This window comes from Psammomys obesus, unplaced genomic scaffold (assembly GCF_907164565.1).
Source record: "Psammomys obesus unplaced genomic scaffold, mPsaObe1.curated_primary_1811, whole genome shotgun sequence".
Taxonomy (NCBI): Eukaryota; Metazoa; Chordata; class Mammalia; order Rodentia; family Muridae; genus Psammomys; species Psammomys obesus.
The window spans coordinates 9,397,974-9,424,109 of NW_026590809.1; the positions used below are offsets into that span (position 1 = coordinate 9,397,974).

At 45.8% G+C, this 26,136-nt stretch overlaps 3 protein-coding genes across 6 annotated transcripts in view; 2 read left to right on the plus strand and 1 right to left on the minus strand.

The window, feature by feature from the left end:
• Window positions 1–12,330, plus strand: part of Riiad1 (regulatory subunit of type II PKA R-subunit domain containing 1) — a 23,154-nt gene extending 10,824 nt beyond the window's left edge. For 2 of the 4 annotated variants that reach the window (XM_055609102.1, XM_055609105.1), the window contains exons 3-4: window positions 1,683–1,729; window positions 2,387–2,747. In XM_055609102.1, coding sequence (XP_055465077.1) covers window positions 1,683–1,729; window positions 2,387–2,427 — 88 coding nt within the window. In that variant the 3' untranslated portion in view covers window positions 2,428–2,747. Of the gene's footprint in view, window positions 1–1,682; window positions 1,730–2,386; window positions 2,815–3,282; window positions 3,519–12,246 lie in introns of those variants that run through there. The other 2 variants (XM_055609104.1, XM_055609103.1) reach the window with 2 other exon arrangements.
• A 4,034-nt stretch (window positions 12,331–16,364) lies between these two features.
• On the minus strand, window positions 16,365–23,598 carry Mrpl9 (mitochondrial ribosomal protein L9). Its single transcript, XM_055609012.1, has 7 exons — window positions 23,419–23,598; window positions 23,120–23,276; window positions 21,951–22,075; window positions 21,716–21,766; window positions 19,902–20,003; window positions 19,318–19,401; window positions 16,365–19,195 (listed from the first exon to the last, which is right to left on the minus strand). The coding sequence occupies exons 1-7, from the start codon at window positions 23,560–23,562 to the stop codon at window positions 19,061–19,063; spliced, it is 798 nt and encodes a 265-aa protein (XP_055464987.1). The 5' UTR covers window positions 23,563–23,598; the 3' UTR covers window positions 16,365–19,060.
• On the plus strand, window positions 22,280–22,693 carry LOC129678280 (translation machinery-associated protein 7-like). The gene has a single exon (XM_055609013.1). It carries the CDS (start codon window positions 22,283–22,285, stop codon window positions 22,514–22,516), a length of 234 nt encoding a protein of 77 aa, XP_055464988.1. The 5' UTR covers window positions 22,280–22,282; the 3' UTR covers window positions 22,517–22,693.
• Window positions 23,599–26,136: the final 2,538 nt, after the last annotated feature.

Consider the following 26,136-nt stretch of genomic DNA (forward strand, 5'->3'; position numbering starts at 1 on the left):
CACACACACACACACACACACACACACACACACACACACACACACACAACCTCAAGACTGTTTAGGCTTTGGTTGCTGTAGTGTCCCTGGACCTGGAATGCTCTTGTCCCTCAACCTTTATGTTTCCTAATTAAATCCCATTTGCACCACTAAGGGTTCCTTTCAATCCACTCTGTGAAGGCTTTTGGGGTACCACTTTCAGTAACCATTCCCCATCCCCAAAGCTATTGGATAGGTCTTCTTTTCTCACTTACTTTGAGGTTACTTGACCTTTTGGAAAACTTACCTATTTCCTTTTGTCTGTAAGTTCTTTGAGTGGTGCTGTAGTGTGTGTGTGTGTGTGTGTGTGTGTGTGTGTGTGTGTGTATACCTATGCTCTAGATTGTGGAGGCCACAATGCTCTCTGCCTTATTCACAGGGTCTCTCACTGAACCTGAGTGAGGCTGGGGGCCAGCAAGCCCCAGTGATCCTTCTACCCCCAGTCACCACAATGCTGTGGTTACAGCACCAGGTCATGGCCCAGCTTTTGACATGGATGCTGAGGGTCCAGATTCAGGTCCTCATGCTTGGGCAGCAAGTAGTCTTTGCCCCAAGACGTTCCCCTAGCCCCTATCTTTTTTCTTTCTTATTTTAAAATCATTCCTCATGTATTGTAGTCACTTATATGCATTTATACTGAATAACTGTCTAGCTGAACAGAAGGAGGAGAGAAACAAAATTATTGGGCTTGGGCATTCTTGGCAAGGGAGACTTTAGCTAAGAGAGTACCTTAAACTGGAGGTGGGCAGGCTACGGCAGCCCTTGGCCAAGAAAACTGTAGGGAGCAACGGCCTTGGGGACATAAGAGCTAGGCTCTCTCTCCTGTTCTGTTTTTCTTTTTTTTGTTGTTGTTGTTTGTTTTTGTTTTGTTTTGTTTTTTTTGAGGCTTGGTTTCTTTATATGTAAAATGGGGATATAATTGTCACCTTACAGGGATGTTGTAAAGTGAGATAGTATTAGTGAGCCTGTTTTATGAATTGTGAGGCCTTCTGGGCTGTCAGGCATTTCCAGAATCCTAGTGGCATCGAAACCTTGGCATCATCTTTGTGTCTGTCTTGTGAGCAGAGATAACAGCCCATCTTAAAGTCCTTAAATATATTTTTTTAAAGCTTTGTTTATTGTCTCCCTGGCCTTGGGAAATCCATAGGTAAACTTCCTGAGACCATTACAGGGTCACATTTTGTCTAGTCGGCATGAGCCCTTGAGAACCTAGAAGAATGGCTTCATATTTACTTGGCCCCGGGATTGTGAAAGCATCAGGTAACAAAGCCTCACCTGGCTGCTCCATAGCTCCTCTGTGGAATGAAGATAGCCTAGGCTTATTGACATTTGAATGCTTGGTTTATTTATTTTATTTTGACAGGGTCTCACTGTGTAGCCCTGGATGGCCTGGAACTCATGGAGATCCTCCTGCTTTTGTCTGAGTGCCCAGATTAAAGGTTAAAGGCATGGCCACTATGCCCAGCCACTCCATTGTTTTGTTCTTTGCCCTAAACTCTCCGGTTTTGGTCTTAAACCCTTGACCTATTGACTTTTAGAATGGCAGGACTGCCCTTAATCCAATTCCCAAAGAGCAAGACGGGGCAGTGGCTGAGGCCTGCCCAGCCCCATGTATCTCCTCCCTTACCTTTAATGTTTTCCAGAGAAATGTTTCTGAAAAGACCAGACAACATCCTGGAATTTGCTGCACGTGAGTACCGATGCAGCTGTCCTCCATGCTTGTGTGAGAAGCAGGATTGGGGATTTAGAGAGGGCAAGCCCGGGACTTTCTGTGGGGTCAGGGTTCCTTCTTCATTTGATATTCCTCACAGGGGCTGGGTTTGTTTATTGAAGGCTCTTTCATTCCCCTGTCTTTTTCTCAAAACCAGGCCGGAGCAGCGCTGGGGCAGGACTTTTCTTGGATTAAGAGCCCTGAGATCCCCAAAGGAGAATGGGGCTGCACGTTAGAACCACCTGGGGAGCTTTTAAAAAATGCTGATGCTCAGGCCGCACCTCTAGAGATTTAGATTTAATTAGTCAAGCAGCCAAGGTTTTGAAGGCTCCCCAGGTGATTTTAATGGACTTGGCTGCAGAAATGGCTTCGGGTCAAACAGCGTAGAGTGGGGAGCAGCAGCGAGTGTCTTGGGTGCGGTTAACCCTGGGAGCCCATTGCTCTAAACTCGCCTTCGCTGCCGCAGCAGATGCGCTGTGACTCACATTCTTCCTGGTGTAAAAACCCCCTGCTGTCATCATGCTGTGAGCCTGGCTCTCCTCGGGGAGGGAGGGTGTTCTCAGAAAAGGTCTTCATTTCAGAGACAGAAGCTGGCAAACTGAGTGGAGACCAGAATAATATTTGGTTTTTATTTAGGTTCTAAGATGGACCCGGAGCAGAAACCTCAGAATCTCTGAGCCCTCCGTGGCTCCCGGAGCATCAAGTGGGTCACGAGCACAGAGCCTGAGCAACCTGCATGAGGCTTGCTTAGGATGGTTTTCTGGCATTCATAAGGGCAGCGGGCCAGGGCGGGCCTCTGTGAGAACTGAGTATATCGTCCAGTGGAGACCACCAGTGAGAGCTGCTAGGACAAAGCATCCGACCTTTTAGCAGAGTAAGCTGTTGTCCAGGCTTTCCCTTTCAGTGTAGATGATTCCGTTCCGATTTTTCATCCCAGACTATTTCACGGATCCAAGACTTCCCAACAGGATTTACATGCAGCTAATTAAAGACAAGAAAAGAGCCTAATTAGCAAAACCACGATGCTCAGCTGCTGGGTGAAGCCAGAAGGAATCCAGCCTTCGGTGGGTGTTAGCCTCACTCTTGTGAAAAGCTACGGGTTTATGGGTCCAGGCTGTGAAAGCATGCAAGCAGGGAAATAGCAGAGCAACGCCGTGACGTTTTCCTGACAGTTTAGTGGGGGTTAGAGACTGTGACCAGAAGCCTAGAGTTGGTCTCTGTGGCAATAACCAGAATCTTTGGTGTAGTGAGGGGATTGGAAGGATGGAGTGGGAGGTGTCCTAGGGGGTAGGGGGATGGAGGAGAGTCTAGTCCTTCTCCTGAGCCCTAGAGGTGAGGAGCACTGGGGCTGGGAGCAGCTTCCTGCCTCTTCCAACTGCTTGTTTCATCCTTTCCCCAACAACCCCGCCCCCAGACAGGATGATTCCTGAAACCTTTTTGAAGGCTGTTTGCTTTGCTTTGCTTCTTCCTTTTTTAATGTGAGGTGGGAAAGGCCACACTTCTAAAGTAGGGAAACCCCTTCTGTTTTGCAGGGTCATCTGTAGCAGATTTCAGAATTGTGTGGGCCTTCTCCTATTACAAGAACCTTAAAGATCCTCATTAAATACAGACCCACTGTGTCCTACTCTGGTCTTTTTTTCCTTGAGGTGGTCAGGGTCAGGGATGGCAGGGACTGTTCTCACTCTAGCCGCTTTGCAAACCACAAACAGCGCTGGGGGATACTGAAAGAGCCACAGTTAGCTGTGGTGGGAAGAAATAAACACGTCCAGACTTGAGCATCCTGTCTCCTGTGACCTTCCTAATCATAAGGTGGTGATTCACGTTGCTTTCCATCGAAGCAATAGTGAGAGAAACTGATTGAAAGGACATGAAGAGAGGTGGACAGACATTGAAAACTCAAGAGGGGCCATGAATCTTGTGAAATATACACCTGGCAGGTGGCTGAGAAGGTAGAGGACTTTAGGAACAAGCTGGCCATGTATTTGATGTCTGGCCAAGAGGCAGGAACATGGCAGATGGTAGCATGAAGCCCTTTGCACTTTGTACAGTTTAGGAGTGTGTGTGTGTGTGTGTGTGTGTGTGTGTGTGTGTTGTGCATCTTTCAGGGTTGGGGCCTCAGTCTTTGGCCTCTGCAGTCAGCTGGCTCCACTGTATAAAGGAGCTCTCGTGTGTTTCACATGGCAACATCACCATGGCAACAGAAACACTGGCAGAGCGTTATTTGTATTCTCTTGCTCCTTGCTGCCCTCACTTGCCATAAAAAGGGCAATGGAACAGGAAGACTCAGAACCATCTAAGTTATGAACTGGACCCTCGGAGGTTGGTTGGTTCTTGTTCTAACACAGGTCTTACACTATAGACTAGGCGATCTCGAATCTGCTGTGGTCCTCCTGTGTCAGCCATGGCTTTGAAGGTTCTAGGATGATTCCATTCGTGCCACACCTGGCTCTAGAGGAGCTGTTTCTGTGCTTTCAGAATTAGACTTCAGCATCTCTGGCATGGACAGTGAGCTGTCCTTGCTTAGAAAGTACAAAACCAAGGGGCTGGGGAGAATGAAGTGCTTGCTTCATAAGATGGAGGACCTGAGATAAGAAGCCACATTAGAACCCCCAAGTGTGGCGGTGTCCCAGGACTGCAGGGATGTGTGGATCCAAAGTAGACGGTGCTAGGAGAACACTTGAGGCTGTTGTCTGGCTCCACATGTGTGCTTGTGCATACACATGAGCGCACACACACACACACACACACACACACACACACACACACACACACTAACAAAGTCTGGTGTAGTGGCTCCTGACAAGAATCCCAGCATTCAGGAAGTCAAATGCTAATTGCTGTGAATTCCAGGCCAGCATGGAGTACAGCATGCAGCCATGTCTCAAACGAACAGGGCTGGCGAGACAGCTAGGTGGTTGAGCACACATTGCTCTTCCTGAGGACTTGAGTTTGATTCCCAGCCCCCGCGTCTGGCAGTTTGCAGCTGCCTGTAACCCCCAGCTCCAGGTGGATTTGACCTCTGTGGGCACTCACATTGATGTGCACGTAGTCCCCTCTCCCACATGCATAGAATTAAAATAATAAACATATCTTTAAGCAAAGCAAGCTTTGATCAGAACACACACAGTAAGGCCTTTTCGTGTGAGGTGTCACATTAGATGGGCTCATCCCAGTGAGAAGAACCTGCCAAGATGGGATGGGGGAATACAGGGATTTTGAGGTGCTTGAATGCCTGCTATAATGATGGTGGGCTATATAATGGCTTATTCTGGGGCTGGAGAGATGGCTTAGTGGATAAGGGACTGTCCACTTGCTCCTCCTAGAGGTCCTGAGTTCAATTCCTAGCAACTACATGGTGGCTCCCAACCATCTGTACTAGAATATGATGGCCTCTTCCGGCATGCAGGTGTACATGCAGATAGAGCACTCATACATAAAATAAAAATAATAGCTCGTTCTTGGGTGTGTGTGGGGGGGTTCCCTGATAAGAAATGAGAAATGTATGTCCCCTTATTGTTTAATATTTTTTATTTAAAGTTTTTATTTTATGTGTATGAATTTTGCCGGCATGTTTTTCTCTGCATCACATGTGTGCTTGGTACTCAGATAAGCCAGAAGAAGGGGTTAGATCCCCTGGAACTAGAGTTACAGACACTGTGAGCCACCATATTAGTACTGGGACTTGAACCCAGGTCCTCTGGAAAAACAGCCAGTGCTCTTAACCACCCTGTTTTCTATGACTTTTAAAATGGCATACAAAGAAATGGGTTTCATGGTGATATTTGAATACATGTATGTTCTCTAAAGGAACAGAACTGATAGAATGAATCCATATAAATACGTTAATAGATTTATTAGTAGCCCAACAATAGCTCCCGCCTGACAGAAAGGCTAAGAATCCAGTAGTTGCTCAGTCCACAGGACTAGATGTGCCAGCCATCCCGCTTGAGTGCTAGAGCAAGCCTAGGGAGCTACTGCTCTTTAGTGTACTTGGGCATGGTGAAGAAGTACGTTCTTGCACCAGCAAAGGAATGTGTCAACGACAGCACAAATGAACTCAGCAGTGAGAGTGAGGGCAAGCAGGCAAAAAGGAAAGCTTCCTTCTTCCATGGCCTTTTAGGATGGGTCACCCCACCTGCAATAGTCCAATCAAGAAAAACCCCTCCCAGGTATGCTCAGCTGCTTGGGGCTTTAGTTGATTCCAGATATAGTCAATTCTTTCCTCCCATAACTTTACCTGAACTTTTTTTTTTTTTTTTTGGGGGGGGGTTTCTCTGTGTAGCACTGGCTATCCTGGAACTTACTCTGTAGACCATGCTGGCCTTGAACTCAGAGATCTGGCAGCCTCTGCCTCCTGAGTGCTGGCATTAAATGCTTGCCCTACCATGACTGGCCTAACATCTCATTTTTTTTTAGATTGAAAACTCCAGAAAGATGGGATCCAGGCCTGGCTGTCAGCAGTGACTGGGAACAGATGTTCATCAAGTGTGTGTGTGGAGAGAGTGAATGTGCACATAGCTGAATGAGCCATCACATTTCAGTATATCGACAACTATATAAACTATATATACCTATGATAGAAGCAGATATGTATTATAAGAGGCAGGAGAAAGAGCAGCTTTGGCTGGAGGACGGAGGGAGATCTTGTGTAAACTGGCATGCAACAGGCAAGAAAGGTTTTTCCAGGCAGATTTGGAGAACAGTTCCTCCCATTCTGCTGATGGGGGGAGGGCAGGGCACATCCTGTTATCACCTGCTCAAGTTTCTGCCCATGCCTGTATTGTGTTTGAGTCAGTGTTTCTCTGTGTAGTCCTGGTTGTCCTGAAACTCAGTCTGTAGACGAGGCTGGCTTCAGAAATCGGCTTTCCTCTGCCTCCTGAGTGCCGAGATTAAATGTGTGAGCCACCACAACTGGCCTGTACTTTCTTTTTTTTCTTTTTTCTGAGACAGGGTCTCATATAGCCCAGACTGGCTTCAAACTTGCTATGGTGGCAAGGCTGACCTCAAGCTCCTGCTCTTCTGTCTCCAGCGTGTTAGGATTACAGACACATGCCACCACATTCAGCTCAAATTATAAATCTTTCTTGTTAACAACTGTTAACAAGATTTGTTAAGGGCAGCAGTTAGCAAAGCCTCAAATATTTGGTCATATGGGGTCTAGGCCAAGCATAACTGTTGTGGATGTTTTGGTTTGATATGTTTTTTGCTAAAATTCCAAGTTGGGGATTTTAGTTTGCCCACACCTGTTAAGTGTCTCCTGTGGTTCGTGATCTTTGCCAGGTGGAATTAGTTGAATTCTGAGGACTTTGGGGGGGGGGGTATAAATGTGACAGCCCAGAGGAAGAAGGTTCAGCTGCTTGGAGGAGGGCTGCTTGCTGCTCGGTTCATCCTGCCGCTGCATCTGCTGTTTGCTGATCTGCTGCTACCTGGACTTCTGCATTTCTGGACTGCTGAGATTGGTATTATCCCCAACAAATCCTACCACCCTACCCAGCAGGAAGTGATAGAGAGAACTCTGCCCCCTGCCCCCTCCAACCTTCTTTCTCTCCTACCTAGTGTTGGAGGGTTGGAAGGGAGGTAGAAGTGTTTAATAACCCTAAATAAAGTAGGTTTGTTACAAAATCAAGATAACACAGAACAAGGACATTCCCTAATTTTCAAGCCTCCCTTTCATGTGCCTGTGGCATATATGTAACAGGATGCCGGGAGGTTCTAGGGAAACTTTTGTTGTTGTTTTGTTTTTGAGACAGGGTTTCTCTATGTAGTCTTGGCTGTCCTGGACTAGCTTTGTAGACCAGTCTGGCCTCGAATTCACAGAGATCCACCTGCCTCTACTGAGTGCTGAGATTATAGGCGTGTATTACCACACCCAGCTAGGAAGCTTGTTCTTGAGTGGGGCTGGTACAGCAAATGTAGCCAGTGTAGTATGTGCTTTTCCTTACCACCTAGACCTGAATATTCGATGCTTGAAGCCTAGCAGGTACCATAAGAGCATATGAAATAACAAGCGTCAGGGTAAGAGCCAGTCTTCTGAAGCAACAGAGAAGATCCGAAGATCTCAGGCCTTGGTGGCATCTTGGGAGGGAAGGAAGCAGTGAAAGGAGGTGGGCAAATAGCAGACAAACCACGAAAAGCACACTTGACTAGGGAAAGGGTAGATTCTTACCTTGAGATGGAGAGAAAGCAAAAAGTTTAAATGATAACCTCCTGGGGAGAGATGCATTTACAAGGTATCACCTATGGAACAGAAAGTCAAGGAAATTAGGACTAGAAAGGCCTGTGGGGAGACATGAGCCACCCCCTGGTCTCTCACCTGTACCTTGCAAGTCACCCCTTTCCCTGTCCAGAGTGTACCCACTGAGAATGTTAATTTCCTCACTAGATGGTCTTTTTACAATGGCTTCCATGGTAGGGGGTTATTTTACTCAGTAATTCTGGCAGCAGCAGGATTTAGAGTTTCCAGGACTCCACCAGCTGGTCGCCTGTGGTTGCAAGAAGGCTCCTGGATCCCTAGTGCACTTCTACATTTCTGGCAAGAGTGGGCAGAGCCCCACTTCTGACACTGCTCCTATGCACAGGACCAGATTCTGGATCATGTGACCCATCAGGAACCTAGCAGAGAGCAGGTCAGGGGGCAAAAGGAGGTCAGCTCCCTACACCCCTGACTCTCTGACTAGTTCTGGTAAAAGCTGGAGGATCTTGGATAGCCATTTTTGTCTTTGCTGCTGGAGATCTAACCCATGGCTTTGAGCAAGCTAGCTAGGCACTCTACCACTGAACAATATCCCTGGTCCAAGAGGTGTCTTAAGAACCCTCATCTGAATGTGCCACTCTCCTGCCTAAGGACTCTTTTTAAGATATTATTTTAAATTATGTGTAGGTGTGTCTGTGTGCATGTGCATACAGGTGCTTGAAGAGGCCAGAGGTGGAGTTACAAGTAGGTGTGAGTCACCTGATGTGGGTGCTAAGAACTGAACTTGGAGCCTCTGGAAGAGCAACTAGTGCTTTGAATTACTGAGCCATCTCTCCAGCCTCTGCCTAAGGACTTATTGGTATCCCATGAACTTAACCTAGACAGCTCTCCTGGGGCCACAAAACTTCCAGAGACCCCACTCCCTACCTTACAGACGTCAGCCATCCTGTCTCTCCTTATTCTACAGCAGCCATGCTCACCTTCTCTCTCCCTCAAACATCCCAATGCACTCATTTTGGGAGTTAGGGATTCTGCCTACTTCTCTTCCTACTTTGGTCCTCTGGTGAACCAAAATACTCTATGGTGAGAGGGAGATAAAAGCTTTCCCAGAGTGGTTTCAGCACACAGGGCTTGCTTCTCTCGCACAGCTGTCTGGAAACACACGTGCAGGCTGGTGCTGGTTCAGGACCAGCATATCTGACATTTCCAGGGATTTCAGGGGCAGACGGGAAACCATGAAGAGACTGTCAATATTTATTTTTCTCTTCTGGAAAGCAGCATGAGCCCAACATCTTCCTCTGCCTTGGCTGGGTTTCACAGACATCTCCATGGTCAGAACTCTATATATGTTAAAGGAGGTTAAAATTTGAATATTTAGGCAGCATCAGTGCCAGACTTGGAGGACCCTTCCCTTGAGATCCAACTGGGGAGGTGGAAGTGTAAGGACCAGAAGTTTAAGGTTCTCCTCACATGTTGAGCTGGAGGCCAGCCTGAGCTGTATGAAACCCAGTCTCAGTCCAAATGAGAGTTGGAGAGTGGCTCAGTGCTTGAGAGGTCTCGCTCTTCCTCCAGAGAACTCCAGATGTGGTCCCAAAACCCACATGGTGGTTCACAGTCCTCTAAGTCCAGTTCCAGGGGACTGACCCAGCGCTGCCTTCTGGCCTCCTCCCGCACTGTGCACACGGTGTCTTAGAGTTTCTATTGCTGTGAAGGGACACCAGGACCATGGCAACTCTTTAAAGAGAAACATTTAACTGGGGCTGGCCTACGGTCCAGTTCCATGGCAGAAAGCATGGCAGCATGAAGGCATGTTGCTAGAGAGGTAACTGAAAGGTCTACATCCAGATCTGTAGGCAGCAGGAAGAGAGAGCACTGGCTCTAGTTTGAGCTTTTGAAACCTCAGGCCTACCCCTAGTGACACACTTCCTCCAGTAAGGCCATACCTACTCCAACAAGGCCTCACTACTTAATAGTGCCACTCCCTTTGGGCCCATGGAGACCATTTTAATTCAAACCACCATGCATGGGGTATACATACAGGCAAAGCACTCATACAAATGTTCAGAAACAAAGGTCTTGGCAGGCGTGGTGGTGTGTGCCTTTAATCCCAGCACTTGGGAGGCAGAGGCAGGTGGAGCTGCAGTCAGATCTTGATGAGTTTGAGGCCAGCCTGGCCTTCAAAGCAAGTACAGGACAGCCAGGGCTACACAGAGAAACCCTGTCTTGAAAAACCAAAAACCAAACCCAACCCAAAACAACCAAAACACACAGGCTAAGACAAAAACAAATCCAAAGGTATCTTCCTCAGTAGTTTCTAAATCATACTTCCTATTGTGTTTCCTTCTCAGTACTCTTCACTGCTATTATTCTCTTACTGTCTGTGGCATGAACTTGTGAGTTCCTGTGATGGCAGCCCTTGCCGAGCCTGCTCAGTGCTCCATGACCAGCCCCTCAACAGTGTCTCGTACATGGTACTGCTCTAACACATCTTACAGATGGATTGGTAGGTGGGCAGCTGGAAGCCTGAACTACAGATAAGCCTTAATCTATTTGGTGGCACAGACAGCTAAATTCCAGGAAGTGTCAGGAGAGAGAGAGACAGGACTTGTGATTTGAATGAGGTCAGATGTAAGGGAAGTGTAGGTTTCTTGCAGGGAGAAGCAGATTGGATTATTCATGGACACAGAAGGGAAGTGATGCAGAATGAAGTTAGTTCAGGTTTGCAGGAATTTGCAGCTGGGTCCTGGGCGGTATTAATCTGAAGAGCTGCAGTGGGGAAGGCAGAAATTAGCAGTGGGCTTGGCAGCAGCTGTTAGGTGAGGGTGTGTGGAGGGGCTCTGTAGGTGGCTCTCTATAGACGCCTACTCCTCTCTTGACGCTCCAGGCAGTGACTACTAAAGTCCTGTTAAAGCCTAGTGAAGTAACTGGAAGTGGGGAGGCACAAAATCCCAGCACTCTAGAGTAGAGGCAGAATTTAGAGGAGTGTTATAATTTGCTTGCTTGCTTCCTCCTTTCCTTTCCTCCCCACCTCTCTCTCTTTCCCCCTTCCTGGAACACACTATGAAGACCAGACTGGCCTCGAACTCAGACTGGCCACCTCCCTCTGCCTGGGTAAGTGCTGGGATTAAAGGTGTGCGCCACCACTCCTCACTTTAGCATCCTTTCTATTGCTGTGATAAAACATTCTGGCCAAAAGTGACTTGGGAAGGAAAGGGGCTATTTCTCTTTCACATCTCAGTCACAGCCTGTCACCAAGGGAAGTACAGGCAAGAGCTCAAGGCAGGGCTCTTGTAAGAAGAAGCCGTGGAGGAATGCCATTTACTGGCTTGCTGCTCATGGCTTGCTCAGCCTGCTTTCTTTCTGTAGCCCAGGACCACCAGCCCAGGCATGACACTGTTCACAGTGAACTGGCCCTCCCACATCAATCATCAGTCGAGAAAATGCATCACAGTCCTGCCCACAGGCCATCTAACAGGGGCATTTTCTCAACCTAGGTTCCTCATTCCAGGTGCTTTAATGTCAAGCTAATGTACAACTACCCAGGACAAGAGGTCAGTGCAAAGACGGCCAGCATTTAGAACATGCTCGTGGAGCAGGAGACGATGGAGAGTCCAGAGACTTGATACTGTCCGTTCCTGTGCTCTATTTTATTTCTAGGCTTACAAAGTCAGGAGCTTGCTGGAATTGTTGTTCAGACGGGATCTGATATTTAGGAACAAGGAGCCCAGGCGCCTGGCTTGATCACCTAGTGCTCTAGAGAAATCCCAGTGCCAAGGGCCTTATTGCTCAAAACGGCTGCAACTCACTCCGGCTTGCCATAAGAATCACCAACTGCAAGGTTTATTTATTATTCATCTCTGTGCTCATTCATTTACCAAATATCAGGACTCGCCATACATTTGTAATACAAAGTCTTGAGGACAGTCTTTCCTCAAGGAACTCACAGCCCAAGGGAGCGGTGAAACCAGGGCAGCAGCAGGAAACTATGATTCCCAGGCTTAGTGCTCTGGTTCCTACTGCCCTCTTGTGGGCATTTCTATGAAACCAGGAAAATTCCATTCCAGAACAAAGTCGAGAGCTCTAGCAGAGGAACCAGAGCTTTGAGTGGAAAATATATACACATTTTCAGATTTCTTTCTTTTAAAAAATCCTTTTTTTTCTAGACAGGGTTTCTCTGTGTAGCCATGACTGTCCTGGAACTCACTCTGTGGACTAGGGTGGCCTCACACTCACAAGACCCACCTGCCACCATGCCCAGCTTCAGATTTCCTAAAAAAAATTTTTTTTTTTATTTTTGTATCAGGTCCCTGGAGCTGGAGTTAGAGATGGCTGCAAGCCACCATGTGGATGCTGGGAAGAGACCCCAACTCCTCTGAGAGAGCAACAAGTGTTCCCTGAGCCAGCTCTCCATTTTCAGATTTCTGAAATAGAAAGTTTCTTGGAAAAGTCTACCATGTACATGTGTACGTTCACCATGTGTGGGCCTGACACCCGCAGAGGCCGGAAAAGGGCACCAGGAGTTAGAGCTGTCATGTGGGCACTGGGAATGAAACCTGGGTTCTCAGCCATCTCTCCAGCCCCAATGCTTGCTGCTTAAACATGGCTGAAGAGGAAACCTGGAAATGTTCCCCACTTCATTTATTATTTTCTGTGATCATTCATTAGCAAATGCCAGGACTCATCATATATTTGTGATGCAAAGTCTTGGAATTCCCTCAAGGAATTCAGTCTAGTGAGTGAAGACAGATAAAGTACAGTTTCAAAATAAACCACAACACTCACTGCACAATCTTCATGCCAAGTATCAGAAAAGCCTTAGGTGTATACCATTGTGTGTGGTTTCTCTTCAACAGGTGACAGGGAGTCAAATTGTGAGACATTCATGCTGAGCTAAGTAGGGTGAGAAGATGTCTTTTTTAAAAATTAATTTTTAATTACAATTTATTTACTTTGTATCCCACCTATAGCCTCCTCCCTCAACCCCTCCCATCCCACCTTTCCTCCCTTTTGTCCTCCCATGCCCCTCCCCCAGTCCACTGATAGGGAGGCCCTCCTCCCCTTCTATCTGACCCTAGCCTATCAGGTCTCATCAGGACTGGCTGCATTGTCTTTCTCAGCAGCCTGGTAAAGCTGCTCCCCCCAGAGAAGATGTCTTATGGAGGAATTTCTCTCCTGCAGTAGAGGCTGAGGTGTCCTTTTAGAGCCTACTCTCAGTGCCAGGCATGGTGGCACACACCTTTAATCCCAGCACTCAGGAGGCAGAGGCAGGAGGGTCTCTGTGAGTTCAAGGCCAGCCTGGCCTCCAAAGCAAGTCCAGGACAGCTAGGGCCACAAAGAGAAACCCTGTCTCACAGGGGAGTTGGGGGGGTGATGAGGGACTTGTCCAGGAGCTAACTCCAAGTTCAGCTGAACCTTTGGTGCCTGATCAGTCCTTTCCAGGACTGCCCAGCACCCACAAGGTGACTCACAACCCTCTGTAACTTCAGTTCCAGGGGTTCTGATGCCCTCTTCTGGCCTAAGTAGGCATGCATGTGGTACACAGATATACATTCAGGCAAAACACCCATAGACCTAAAATAATGGTCTTTTTTGTTTGTTTGTTTGTTTGTTTGTTTTGTTTTTTAAAGTGCTGGGGCAACAGATTTTAAAAGCACAATCACCTGTAGCTTCACCAACAGCCAGGATCCCACAGCAGCAGGAAGCAGGGCTGCTGAGTGTCAATCACCACTTTACTTTGTTAAAACATTCACTTATGCCTGGGAAAGGGGATGATCGTGGAGAGAAATAGATCAGGTTTGAGAAATGCATCAGGTTTCATAAAGGATGCGGTTGGGGCTAGTCAATACACTCCAGAAAGACAATAAAAGTTAAGAGTGATTGATTACCGATTAAAAGTTAAGTGTCCAAGGTTCTCAAGTTACCAAGCCAAGTCTTCAAGGTAGGGAGGGCTCTACATGGAGCTCCAGCCTTACAAAGACACTCAGATCTCCTGCCTCTACAGGGCACAAAACAATGGCCATAAAGCCCTGGACTTGATACTTTCGATCAAATTCCCTCTCATCCCTTGGGCCTGTAAAAGTGTCTACTGTTTTTTTTTGTTTTCCAAGACAGGGTTTCTTGTGTAGCCTTGACTGTTCTGAACTGATTTTGTAGACCAGGCTGGCCTCGAACTCGGAGATCCACCTGCTTCTGCTTCCCTGAGTGCTGGGATTACAGGCATGCACCATTGTACCTGGCTAAACACGCCTACTTGTTTTGTTCTTGACATTTGCAAAAGTGGCACTTTGGGTGCTCTCTCTCTCTTGTGTGTACACACACACACACACACACACACACACACACACACACACACACACGGGGTGGACAGAGAGAGAGAGAGCACACTTATCTTAGAGATTCTAGAGAGGGGCTGGAGAGGAGGTTCAGCGGTTCTTCCAGGAGTCCTGAGTTCAATTCCCAGCAAGCACGTGGTGGCTCACAATCTGTACTGCTAGAGAATGTGTCATGTGAAGTCCGGCAAGCCACTGAGTGATTATGTTAATCACTCAGGAATGATAAATGTCTCTCCATGCAGCTTTTTGATCCCCGTGACCAACAGTTTAGTTCCCTTTGCAGGTGTGTGCACACGTGCATGTGCGTACATGCGCTTGCATGTGTAAGCCGGAGGCCGACGTGGTTCCTTCCTCCGTTGCTCTCCACCTCATCTTTTGAGACAGTGTCCCCGACTAAATGTAGGACTCGCCACGTCAGCTAGGCTGGCTGGCCGGCCAGCAACCCCTGGGGATCTCTAGGCTTGTGCTTCGTTTTCCTGTACAGACCAGAACCTCCTACCCAGAGAGTGGTGCTGCCACAGTGGGCTAGGCCCTTCACATCCAGTAACAGCCAAGACAACTCCTCTACTGAGAGCCCCTTCTCAGAGGACTCTCCTGAATCTATTACGTGTGCCCACTTCTATTTCTTTTTCTGAGACAGAATCTTAATATGTAGCCCAGATTGTCCTTTAACTACCAACCTCCTGCCCTAGTCTTCTGGGTGCCAGGCTTACACGAACCCATGATACCTAACCTACTTTTGAGCCATTTCCATACCTCTCACACCGTACACTGCCACGGAAGTCCTGGCATTTCTGCATCATTTAGTGTGAGTCCTGGATTCCTTCCAAGCTTCCAAGTTTCCCAGACGACACCAAGTGGGACTCTTGTCAGTGTATAAATCCTGTATCGTAGGATGATGGCCCATACAGCCCACGTTCAGTACAGATAAAACCACATAAACCTGCACATACTATATGGACACACAGTAAAGAAGGCTCAACTAGAGCACTGAGGAGACCCTGTCAAAAGGTGGGTGGTAGCAGGGTGCACCACAGATCACTTGTACAGACTCAGTGTAGTTTGCCTGCAGATTCATTTTTTTTTTTTTATTTTTATTTTTTGGAAAATTTCTAGTGTTCCTCCTACCCCAAACATACGATCTAAACTTGGTTGGATTTGTTGGTATAGAAACTGCACATACAGTGGCCAGCTGTGAAGGAACCAGTTCCTACACTTGGAAAGGCTGCAACATGCCACTATCTGCCATCTGCCGACCTTGGGGAGACTGTGATTCAGTGAGTCTGAAGGCTTGAGTTCAGGGAGCTGATGGTGTAAATCTCAACAGAAAGGCTTGACACCTCAGCTCAAGCAGGTGGGAAGCAAAATGGAAAACAGGTCTCTTCCCTCCATTATTTTGATTAGCTTTTCCAAAATGGGGAGAATGATTAACTTTGCTGAGCCTATGCTCCACTCTCATCAGCATTTCTGGGTTGCCTGTTTGCTCTCTAACTATGCATTACTTCCCGCACTCAGATGCTCTCCGGCGAAATTAATTGAAAACCTGTTTGTTTTTAATTTTAACTTTTGGGCAATTTTACACATGGATACCATGAAATGATATTTAAGCCCCCCCCCCGTTACCATCTTGTCTCCCTCTCACTATTTTTGGTCCCTTCTTTTTCCCAACTAATCTTCTGTCACTCATCTTTTATTTTTTTTTAAAGATTTATCATGTATATAATGTGTTTGCATGTACACCTGCACGCCAGAAGGGGACACCAGATTTCATTACAGATGGTTGTGAGCCACCATGTGGTTGCTGGGAAATGAACTCAGGACCTCTGGAAGAGCAACCTCTGGGCCATTTTTCCAGCCCTGTCTCTCATCTTTAATTTTCAAGAAAACTACCATGGAGTGGGGCATGGTGGTACATCCATCTAGTCCCAGCACTCTAGAGGCAGAGGCATGGAGATCTCTGAGTTTGAGGACAGCCTGGTTTACAAAGTGAGTTCCAGGACAGCCAGGGCTACACAAAGAAACCCTTTCTTGAAAGGCCAAAAAGCAAGCAAACAAACATATAAAACAAAAAACCCAAAGACCATGGAAGTGTATTTTAACAAAATATTTTATGTATGATTATTTTGCTTACATGTATGTATCCATACCATCTTCATTTGTGACCAGAGATCAGAAAAAGGCATCAGATTCCCTGGAGTTTAAGTTATGGATGATTGTGAGCAGCTGTGTGGTTGCTGGGAATCGAACCTGGGTCCTCTACTGGAGCAACAAGTATTCTAACTACTGAGCCATCTTTCCAGGCTCATTTTTTTTAAATGCTATTTTTACACGTATAGGTATTTGCTGCACGTGTCTACTTGTGTTCAGTGCCTGGAAGGCCAGAGACGCCAATCCTCTACAAGAACAGTACCCTTAACTGCTGAGCCATCTCTCCAGACCCTTTTATCTTCTTAGTTCTCTTGAGACATGATCTCACAGCATAGCTCTGGCTGGCTTACAATTGGTTACAGAGACCAGGCTGGCTCCAAACTCAGAGATCACCTGCCTCTGCCCCAAGTGCTGGGGTGAAATGTGTGCGCCACCATGCCTGCCTTTTTATGCATGTCATAATTGCTATTCATGACAATGGCTGTTATGTCCAGAATGTATCATTTCTAGCACTCTTCCCACCCACCCATCTGGAATCTTACAATTGCTCTCCTCCCTATTCCTTGATGTGCCCTAGTCTTGGAGGAGGTGACAAAAATATCTTGTTTAGGGCTGTTATTTCACACTTAGGTTTAAGCCTTTAATCTAGTGCAGCTCAAGGCTTTGGCCAGAGAAACTTCACTGTTTCAATGGTTAATATAGACTAGAAACTGGTCAAAATAAGGAGAGTAAGTACTTTTAAAAAAATGTGTATGGGTAACTGGGCTCAGTGGCACATGCCTGTAGTCCTAGCACTCAGGGAGGCAGAGGCTACACAAGGAAACCCTGTCTCAAAAAAAATGTGTATGGGTATTCTGCCTGCATGTATGTTTGTGCATCATGTGTGTTCCTAGTGTCAGTAGAGACCAGCATAGGGCATTAGATCCTCTGGAACCAAAGTTATAGATGTTTGTGAGCTGCCATGTGAGTGCTAGGGATTGAACCCAGGCCCTCTGGAAGAGCAGCCACAGAGCCCTCTCCAGCCCCGAGGATGGTTTTGTGTGTCACAGTGTGTGTGTTTATCTCCATATATGGCCGAGTCCCCTGGAGTAGCCCAGGATGGCCTTGAACTCATAATTCTCATCAAGGATAAGTCACCCTTTGGCCTTTTTAAATTGGGTTGCATTCTTGCTGGAGTTGTTATATGTAGTTAACCTATTGTAAACATTTAACCATGTACCAAATATACACTTCTTAGTTCTGGGCAACATTTTCTTCTCATTAAGAAGGTATTTAATTAGATGTCAGACAACTGAAAATTTTTGCTGAGGGGTAGATCTTGTCATTTCTTTAATAAGTATTGGATTGGATTTTTGACACACTTCATATTGGTTAGATGAAAGTACGTTCAAGCTTTGCTGGCTGGGTCCCGAGCAGCATTTAGTGTTCATTAGTCTTATAAAAGTTTTTTTTTTTTTTAAATTAATTGTGTGTATGAACAATGTGTGGGTGCCCACAGAGATAAGGGCACTGGTGAGAACTCCCTGGAGGTAGAGTCTTAGGTGGTTATGAGCTATTTAATGTAGGTGGTGAGAACCAAACTCAGGTCTCTAGAAAAGTATCCTATTAGTCAGGGTTCTAGGACAGTGGTCCTCAGCCTTCCTAATGCTGTGACCCTTTAAAATAGTTCCCCATGTTGTGGTGATCTCCAGCCACAAATTATTTTGTTGCTATTTCATAATTGTAATTTTTTCACTGTTATGAATCATAATGTAAATATTTGATATGCAGGATACTAATATGACCCCCCAGGTTGCAAACTGTTGCTCTAGAAGAACAGAACTGCACATAAAGAGGATTTATTAGGGAGGCTTACAGCTTGTGTTCCAGCTAGTCCACAGTGGCTCTCTTCCTGAATGCTGGGATTAAAGGTGTCTACCACCATGCCCAGCCTATGACATCTATTCTTGAATCATCTCCTGCTTATTCTCAGTCTGGAAAAATCAGGGTTTATTTATGGAATGTCAGCAGCTGGTTAAGAACTCCTTTTAAACTTTTTAAATCCCAGCTTCACTTTCTCTGTCAATCATCCTTAGGCCTTATTCAGATCTTGGTGGAATCCATGTGTCACTCACATGGAAAAAGAGAAAGTTTTAAGAGCAGACATATTGGCTATATGCAGAGTAGTCTGCTCATGGCAATTGTAGGACTCAGAATGGTTGTCATTTCCTTCTTTGTACCAGACTCCACGGCTCAAGACACCTTACTTGGTAACCTGCTCAAAATCAACTGAAGTCCTTTATTTCTGCATGAGACACAATCTGGATGAGACGAAAGCAACTGCAGAACAATGACCAGGCCCTTTCACTTGTTCGCATGCACTTTCCAACAGAAGGAATGGCTAAGAAGACTGCCAGTCACTGATATTCAGCTTATAAAAGCTCCTGCTTGCAGAATGTTGCAATACAGTTGGGTGTGATGAGCACTGAGGGCAGAGATGGCAAACATAGAGAACCTTACATGTATGTACAGTTCAGCCTGAATACACACGCTCTCCACGATCCATCTTGCTCAGAGATGGGACAGTTTCACACACTGGCCCATTATACTCCAATGCTCTTCTGACTCTGCTTTATGGATTTGGGGGGCAGAGAACATTCAGACTGTCTGGGAGCTGGTGGGGTCCATGTTCTTGGCAGCTTGCTGGGCTAACCAGTGCTTATATCTTTTAGTCTTGGGCTTCTGAAAGAGCACTACAGACATGGGAACTCTCACAGTGTCGATTCCATTCACCTGAACACACGTTAAAAACAGGAATAGACAGAGATCAGCTGTACAGAACCAACACCACCACCCAATCCAGCTCTTCATGTTGATTCTTCTCCCAATCAAAAGAAAATCCTGGAAACACTCACAGTCACATCACACCAGTACTCGCCCCACCGAGTGATAGGTTCCTCTGGTAACTTCAGAACATGCGGGGCAACAACAACACCAAGCTGAAAAACAACCAACCACCAGATAAACCCTTCAATTCCAGCCTTTGGGCAACCTCATAAAGACACTCCAGGTTAGATTTTCCTACACAGGATTGAATACATCTGGGGAAGTGATTCTGGCTGACCCCAGGGGAGGGCACAGATGCCTGATATGAAAGCAGAGGCTCAGTCTTCGTTTCTCAGAAAGAGTGGTGAATTTACAAATAGAACAACAGGTCTTGAGACCAACAATACTTCATCCACCAAAGTAACAATTCCCCAATAAGCCACATATTCCCAGGTTCTTCTGAGCTAGAGATAAAAAATAAATGCAGCTGCCCTTTCCCATGTCTTTATTTTTGGTTCTGAGCCACATTTCCAGGTCCTTCCCGCAAACCAACCAAAACTAACTCCCAACTCCAGGTGGTAAAACCATTTTATTAAAAAAAGGTTCAATCCTGGGTCTCCTACACACAGGTGGCTCCTTGCTAAAGGGAATACTATTGTTTGGAAACACTCACATTCTTGAAGAAATGGCGGGCAACGATTTCAGGGTTTAGTTCCCATTTGACATTGTTCTTCATTCCCACTTCTAGATGACAGTTTCTCAGAAATTTCACTGTCTGAAAACAATTATGAAGGGTTGGGTCAGTAGGAGTCAGAGTCATACAGAGTCTGGGAGTTCAGGAAAAGGGCATAATTTCTGCCCTGCAGCTCAGATAGGTGAAAACCAAACATTATTGGGAAAAATCAGAACGTTCTATTTTCCCCCTCAACTCTGATATATAAGAAGGTATTTTTCAAGGCTTCATAGGGGATTTCATTTACTCTTGGTGTTGCTAGGCAAAAAAGAAATAGTGTATATTAAACTCGGGATTAGGGCTGGCAAGATGGCTCAGTAGGTAAAGGTACCTGCTACCAACCATGATGAGCAGTTTGACTCTAGGACCCACATGGAGGAAAGAGACTGACTCATGCAAACTGTCCTCTGGACTGCACATATGCCCTGCCCCAAATTAATAAATAAAATAAACTTAGGCTCATCTATGAAAGTCCCTGGTGTATCTCAGGATGAAATTACTTTCAATAGACTTTTAACCTCACATTTCTGGCACTTCAGTTCTACTCATATTCTATCATTAGTTCTTTCCTGTTTATAAAATGAAGTATAAATTACTTAAAGATTCAAGATATTTTTTTACATCTTGACACCCAACCCTCTTTCCAGCTGCATATTTTTTCTTTTTCTTTGTTTTTTCCAGACAGGGTTTCTCTGTGTAGCCCTGGCTGACCTAGAACTCTCTTTGTAGACCAGGCTGTCCTGGAACTCACAGAGATCCACTTGCCTCTGCCTCCTGATGCTGGAACTAAAGGCCTCCATAGCCACAATCGCCCAGCTGTAATACTTTCTAATATTACACTATATAAACCTTAACTTTAGGTAGACTAGACCATCTTCATTGTCAAAACATGCCCTACAGCTGTTGGTGGATGAGTGCCTAACATATATGAGGCCTGGGTCTGATCCCCAGCATGTATAACTGGCCTTCAAGGTACACATCTACAATCCCATCACCTGAAGGGTAGATAAGGGTAGAATGTCAGGACTGGCCTTGGCTATATATGGAGTTCAGGAAATCTGTCAGCTTGAACTATATATCCCCCACCTCAAACATACCTTAAATATTCATTTATACTTCCTAGATTGTCCCAAGCCTACCAATTTCAAAAGGTCTAATTTAATAATATATGAAAAAAATTCTCTCTTCCCCCCAGTAACTCCATACCCACCAGGTAACTCCTGCTTTGCTGCTTTTACTTTGCTGATTACCTTCTCATGTGTCTACATTCTCTTCAACTTGTCTGTAAATATTCCCAAAAGGCAGAGTCCTCACCTTACATTTTCCCACAGATCCTGATTCCCAGACTTGGGACTCCCTCAAAAGCGAAAGCACTTTTGGCAAAAAAAATCTACAAGGAGATAACTGTTTCACATGTAAGAAATGAACTAATTAAAAATTTGGCACATTTTCTTGAAGTAAAAAAGCAGCTGGGCAGTGGTGGCGGCATGCCTTTAGTCCCAGCACTCCAGAGGCAGAGAAAGGCAGATCTCTGAGTTCAAGGGCAGCCTGGTCTATAGAGCAAGTTCCAGGACACTGCACTAAACAAAGCATTTTCGGAGGACCCCATACCAACTACAGGGAACAACAGTCACAATATTACTTTTCCTCATCCTGTGTGTAACATTAATAAGCACACTTGAAGGATATCAGGGAGACTCTCAGGAGGAGGTTGGTGACCTCCATAAGGGACCAGTTAAAAACTTCCTACTCACCATCTCTCCAACCTTCGTCTGGATCTTCTCCAATTTTCCTTCTTGTCTCAGCTAAAAAAGATAAAACTAAGTAGAAGAAATGAGCCACACTAATAATAGTCCAACTAGGATGGCAAAAGGCTGGGCTTCAGGGTTCTTGCTCTTACTTTATCTCTGAATTAAATAACAAAAGGAAAGGAATTCCTAGCAGGAACTTTAAAGTATTCCTCCAAACCCTTTGGTGCTTTGAGCTTACCAATTTCTCCTCTTCAAATAACTTCTTATTTTCAGGGGATGCATACACAGCCAGTCCCTGAGAAAGGAGCTTATTACGACCCACGGATTTCGTCACTGAAACCAGATCACCCCGGACTCCAATTTCTGCCAATGAAGACAAATATAGCAGATGAAAACGCTGCAGGAGTCTCTATGGAAAAGATGATCAGTGTGGGTTACAGTCCAGCGGTAAAGGTCTTGCCGAAGCAATCATAGGCCTTGGTGTCCATCTCCTGCATTTTCAAAGTGTGGGGTGGGGCATAAAAACGAGGCAGTTCTTACTTTCTCAGTTTTTAATTCTTCCTTAGAAAAATGTCAATTCACGGGACTGGTGAAGGGGCTGTTGGCGCCATGTCCGGCCGCGAAGGTGGCAAAAAGAAGCCCCTGAAACAGCCCAAGAGGCAGGCCAAGGAGATGGATGAGGAGGACGAGGCTTTCAAGCAGAAACAGAAAGAGGAGCAGAAGAAACTCGAGGAGCTGAAAGCCAAGGCCGCGGGGAAGGCGCCCCTGGCCACAGGTGGAATTAAGAAATCTGGCAAAAAGTAAGCTGTTCCTCGTATCTGAGGTGATGATGGTGACCCTCTTCCATTCCTATTTAAACATCTGGATCCCCTGCCATAACATCTTTGCCACCTACAGCTAGAATGAAGTGCTATCCTGGAGCCTGCTGAACATCTGTATTCCCTGCCATAACATCTTTGCCACCTACAGCTAGAATGAAGTGTTATCCTGGAGCGTATTGTACATTGTAATAAACTTTTGTAGTAAAAAAAAAACAACCAAAAAAAAAAAAAGGAAAAATGTCAATTCACGGGGGCAGGTTATAAGGCTCAGTCATTAAAGTGCCAGCTGTGCAGAGGACCTGAGTTTGGATGTTGTCTATAACCTTAGCACTAAGGGTGAGGAAATAGGCAGATTCGCGGACATTTAAACTACATGCCACCAGTCTAGTTTAAAAACTGGAGTAGACTGAGTTGTTCAATCAAAGGATGTTTGTGGTACAAACTTTTAGGCCTTTCTTTTCACATTAACAGTATTGAACACACGTTTTAATTTCCGTGCTGGAGGCGTGTATCTCAAGTCACGGTACTTTCCTTGACTTCCATACAGGTGAAGCCCAGGGGGTTAGCCTCTGGGTCCAAGCCTTACCGTCCACAGACTGCGTGAGGATGAGCTCCAGGTTCTCCTTGGGCCGGTGTTTCGTGTCCTCCACCAGCTTATACACGCGGTGTCGTCGGTGCAGGCGCGGCTTCCGTCCCTCCCCGGCTAGCGGCACCTTCCACCAGCGCTCCACGATAACCGTGTTCTGCCGGCCGGGGAGGCTGGGGTGAGCGAGTGTCCACTCAGAGAACACCCAGCCACCCCGCCAGTCACCCGCATCCCCACGGCGCGGCCTTTCCCGGTCTCTACTTGGCATGAACAGCCCTCCTGGCCCAGCTGGCGCTCACCCGGTAATGAGAGAGACTGAAGTCGCGTCCCGGGGTGCTCCCTTCAATTCGCACCCGCACTAGCTCCCCGACGCCTCCTTGACGCAGTAAAGCAGCTCCTGCCCACAGCAGAGCCCGACCACGGAGAGCCACGGCGGCCGCCATGACCCCGGCGCGGACAGACGGAGGAAGGACCCCGCGCAGGCGCAGCTGGGCCCTTTGGGGCTGCCCGCGGCGCGCCGGATTGGCCCGGCTGCAGCTCTGCTGAGCCCCGGGGATCAGTAGGATGCGGCTCGCTACCACACCTTGCACGCCCAGGACAGGACATCGGAGAAAACGTTATTTATTTTCGTCACTCCTCTCCACAGAGCATTGAGTGGACTGACAACGAAAACATACTATCCTTTTTTTTTTTTTTTTGGCTTCACTTTTACAAAGAGGCGGAGGGGGCGTGGTGACTCACACCTTTAATCTTCCAACAAGATAAGTTCCAGGCCGACCTGGTTTACTTGGCAAGCTCCAGGCCAGCCAGGGCTACATAGTGAGACCAATAATAACTAATTAATGATGAGGATAATAATAATAATAACTAATGGTAACAAAAACTATAAATGGTCTGCTTTAGTTCTATTTGCTGAGATCACTTCTAATTTTGACATGCTAAAATTTCTGAACACTTAGAGTATGATTGCCACTCCAGTTTTTCCCTTGAATCTAAAAATAGTCGAAGGATAGGATCCTCTAAAAACTTTACTTTCTATGATATTGTTACATTAGAGTACATAAGCTAATATTTAGAGTTGCAGGAGACATAAGCTATAGAGAAAAAGAAATTACTATAAGGCCCAAAGAGTTGCTTCTGTGCAGCCTTTGTGCTGGATAGATGATTATAAAAGTGGGCTGAAAGTCTATAGAGGAGCGTGGAAAGATGCACTCTGCTTCATTGTATGTGCCCATAAGTAGGCTGACCAACCTGCATTTCCTTGACATTTAGGGGGATAGTCTTCAGCAGTCTTTTTACTTTTGATCTTTTGCACCCAGCACTCAGTATGTGGAATTTCATTCTTCTTAGTTTCCACTCTCTGGATATTCTCTGTACATCTTATGGCTAGTTGCTATTTATATGTCAGTGATGTCCAAATTTCTTTCCTAGGCTTCCCACAAACTTCACATTGGAATACCCAACTTCCTATCCATCATCACCATCTTCTCTCTCTCTCTCGCCCTCTCTCTCTCTTTTGAGACAGGGTTTCTCTGTGTAGCCATGGGTGTTCTAGACTCACTTTGTAGACCAGGCCTAGAACTCACAGAGATTATCTGCTACTCCGAGTGCTGAGATTAAAGCTGTGTGCCACTGTGCCTGGCTTCATCATCATTTTATATGTCTAACAGACATTTTAAGTTAACTACTTTATGCATCATTCTTCTCAAACTGCCTGCCCCCACAGGCATTCCTGTTACAGTTGATGAGAATTCCATATTATTGTTGTTTTGTTTTTCTTCAGTTCTTGGAAATGTCTTTTTATTATTTTAAAAATTTTTACACATTTATATTTTTGAGATTATATCATTTCCCCCTCCCTTTTCCTCCTTCTAACCCCTCTCATGTACCTCTCCTCCTTCAAATTCATGGCCTCCTTCCCCTTATTTGTTATTATTTATATGTGTTTATATATTCTTAAATGTATAAACACAACCTGTTCAGTCTGTACACTGTTACTTGTACATATATTTTTTAACAAAATTTTTTAAAGATTTATTTATTTTATGTATATGAGTGTTCTGTCTGCATTTACATCTGCCAGAAGAGGGAATCAGTTCTCAGCATAGATGGTTGTGAACCACCATGTGGTCACCGGGAATTGAACTAATGACCCTTGGAAGGGGCAGACAGTGCTCTTAACCACTGAGCCATCTCTCCAGGCCATACATGTCTTCAGAGCTGATCATTTGATACTGGTAAGCAGCTGGTGTGCTCTTCCCTGAGGAATGCTGTTGCTCCTGTTCTTAGCATTCTTTAGTTGCCTGCAGCTCTTTGTCTGGGGTTGAGGCCTTGTGAGCTTTCCCCTTTCTCAGTAAAAATTCATGGATGTAGCTTCCCTGACATTTCTAGGAGACACAGTTTCATAGCAACTTCCTGTTCCTCTGGTACATAGAATCTTTGTGCCTCCTCTTCTATAGCAATCCCTACACCTTGGGTGCAGTTATGTATCAGTTGTTGTGACTGAGCTTCACAACTCTTCATTTTTAAGGTGTGGTTTTCTGGATTGATGTCCATCTGTTATAAAGACATTTCCTTGATGAGCAGCAAGAACTACACTTACCTGTGGATAGAAGGATAAAATTTTAGAATATAGTTAGAGATTATGCTGGCTTAGTAAGGTGGTGGATATAGGTTCTCCTTCAAGATCCATGACTTCAGTAGGCCTAGGTGTCTAGGCTTCCAGTGCTCGGCATGGTTTCCCTCATGTTGAGAGAACCTGAAGGACAATTAGAGAGCTGTTGGTTACCGCCAAGGTCTGCATGCCGTCCTGGCCATTGTTGTGGTATGGAGGTATCATAGCTAGGTAGGACTGTCAGTTGCTTTCTTCCTTTGGAAGCTTGCATGGCACCTTCTGGTACTATGAAAGCTAGTTCTCAAGGAGGAGGCTTTCAGCACAGAACCACTTCTGATCCTCAGAATCCTGAGCACATTATTATTATTATTATTATTATTATTATTATTATTATTATTATTAT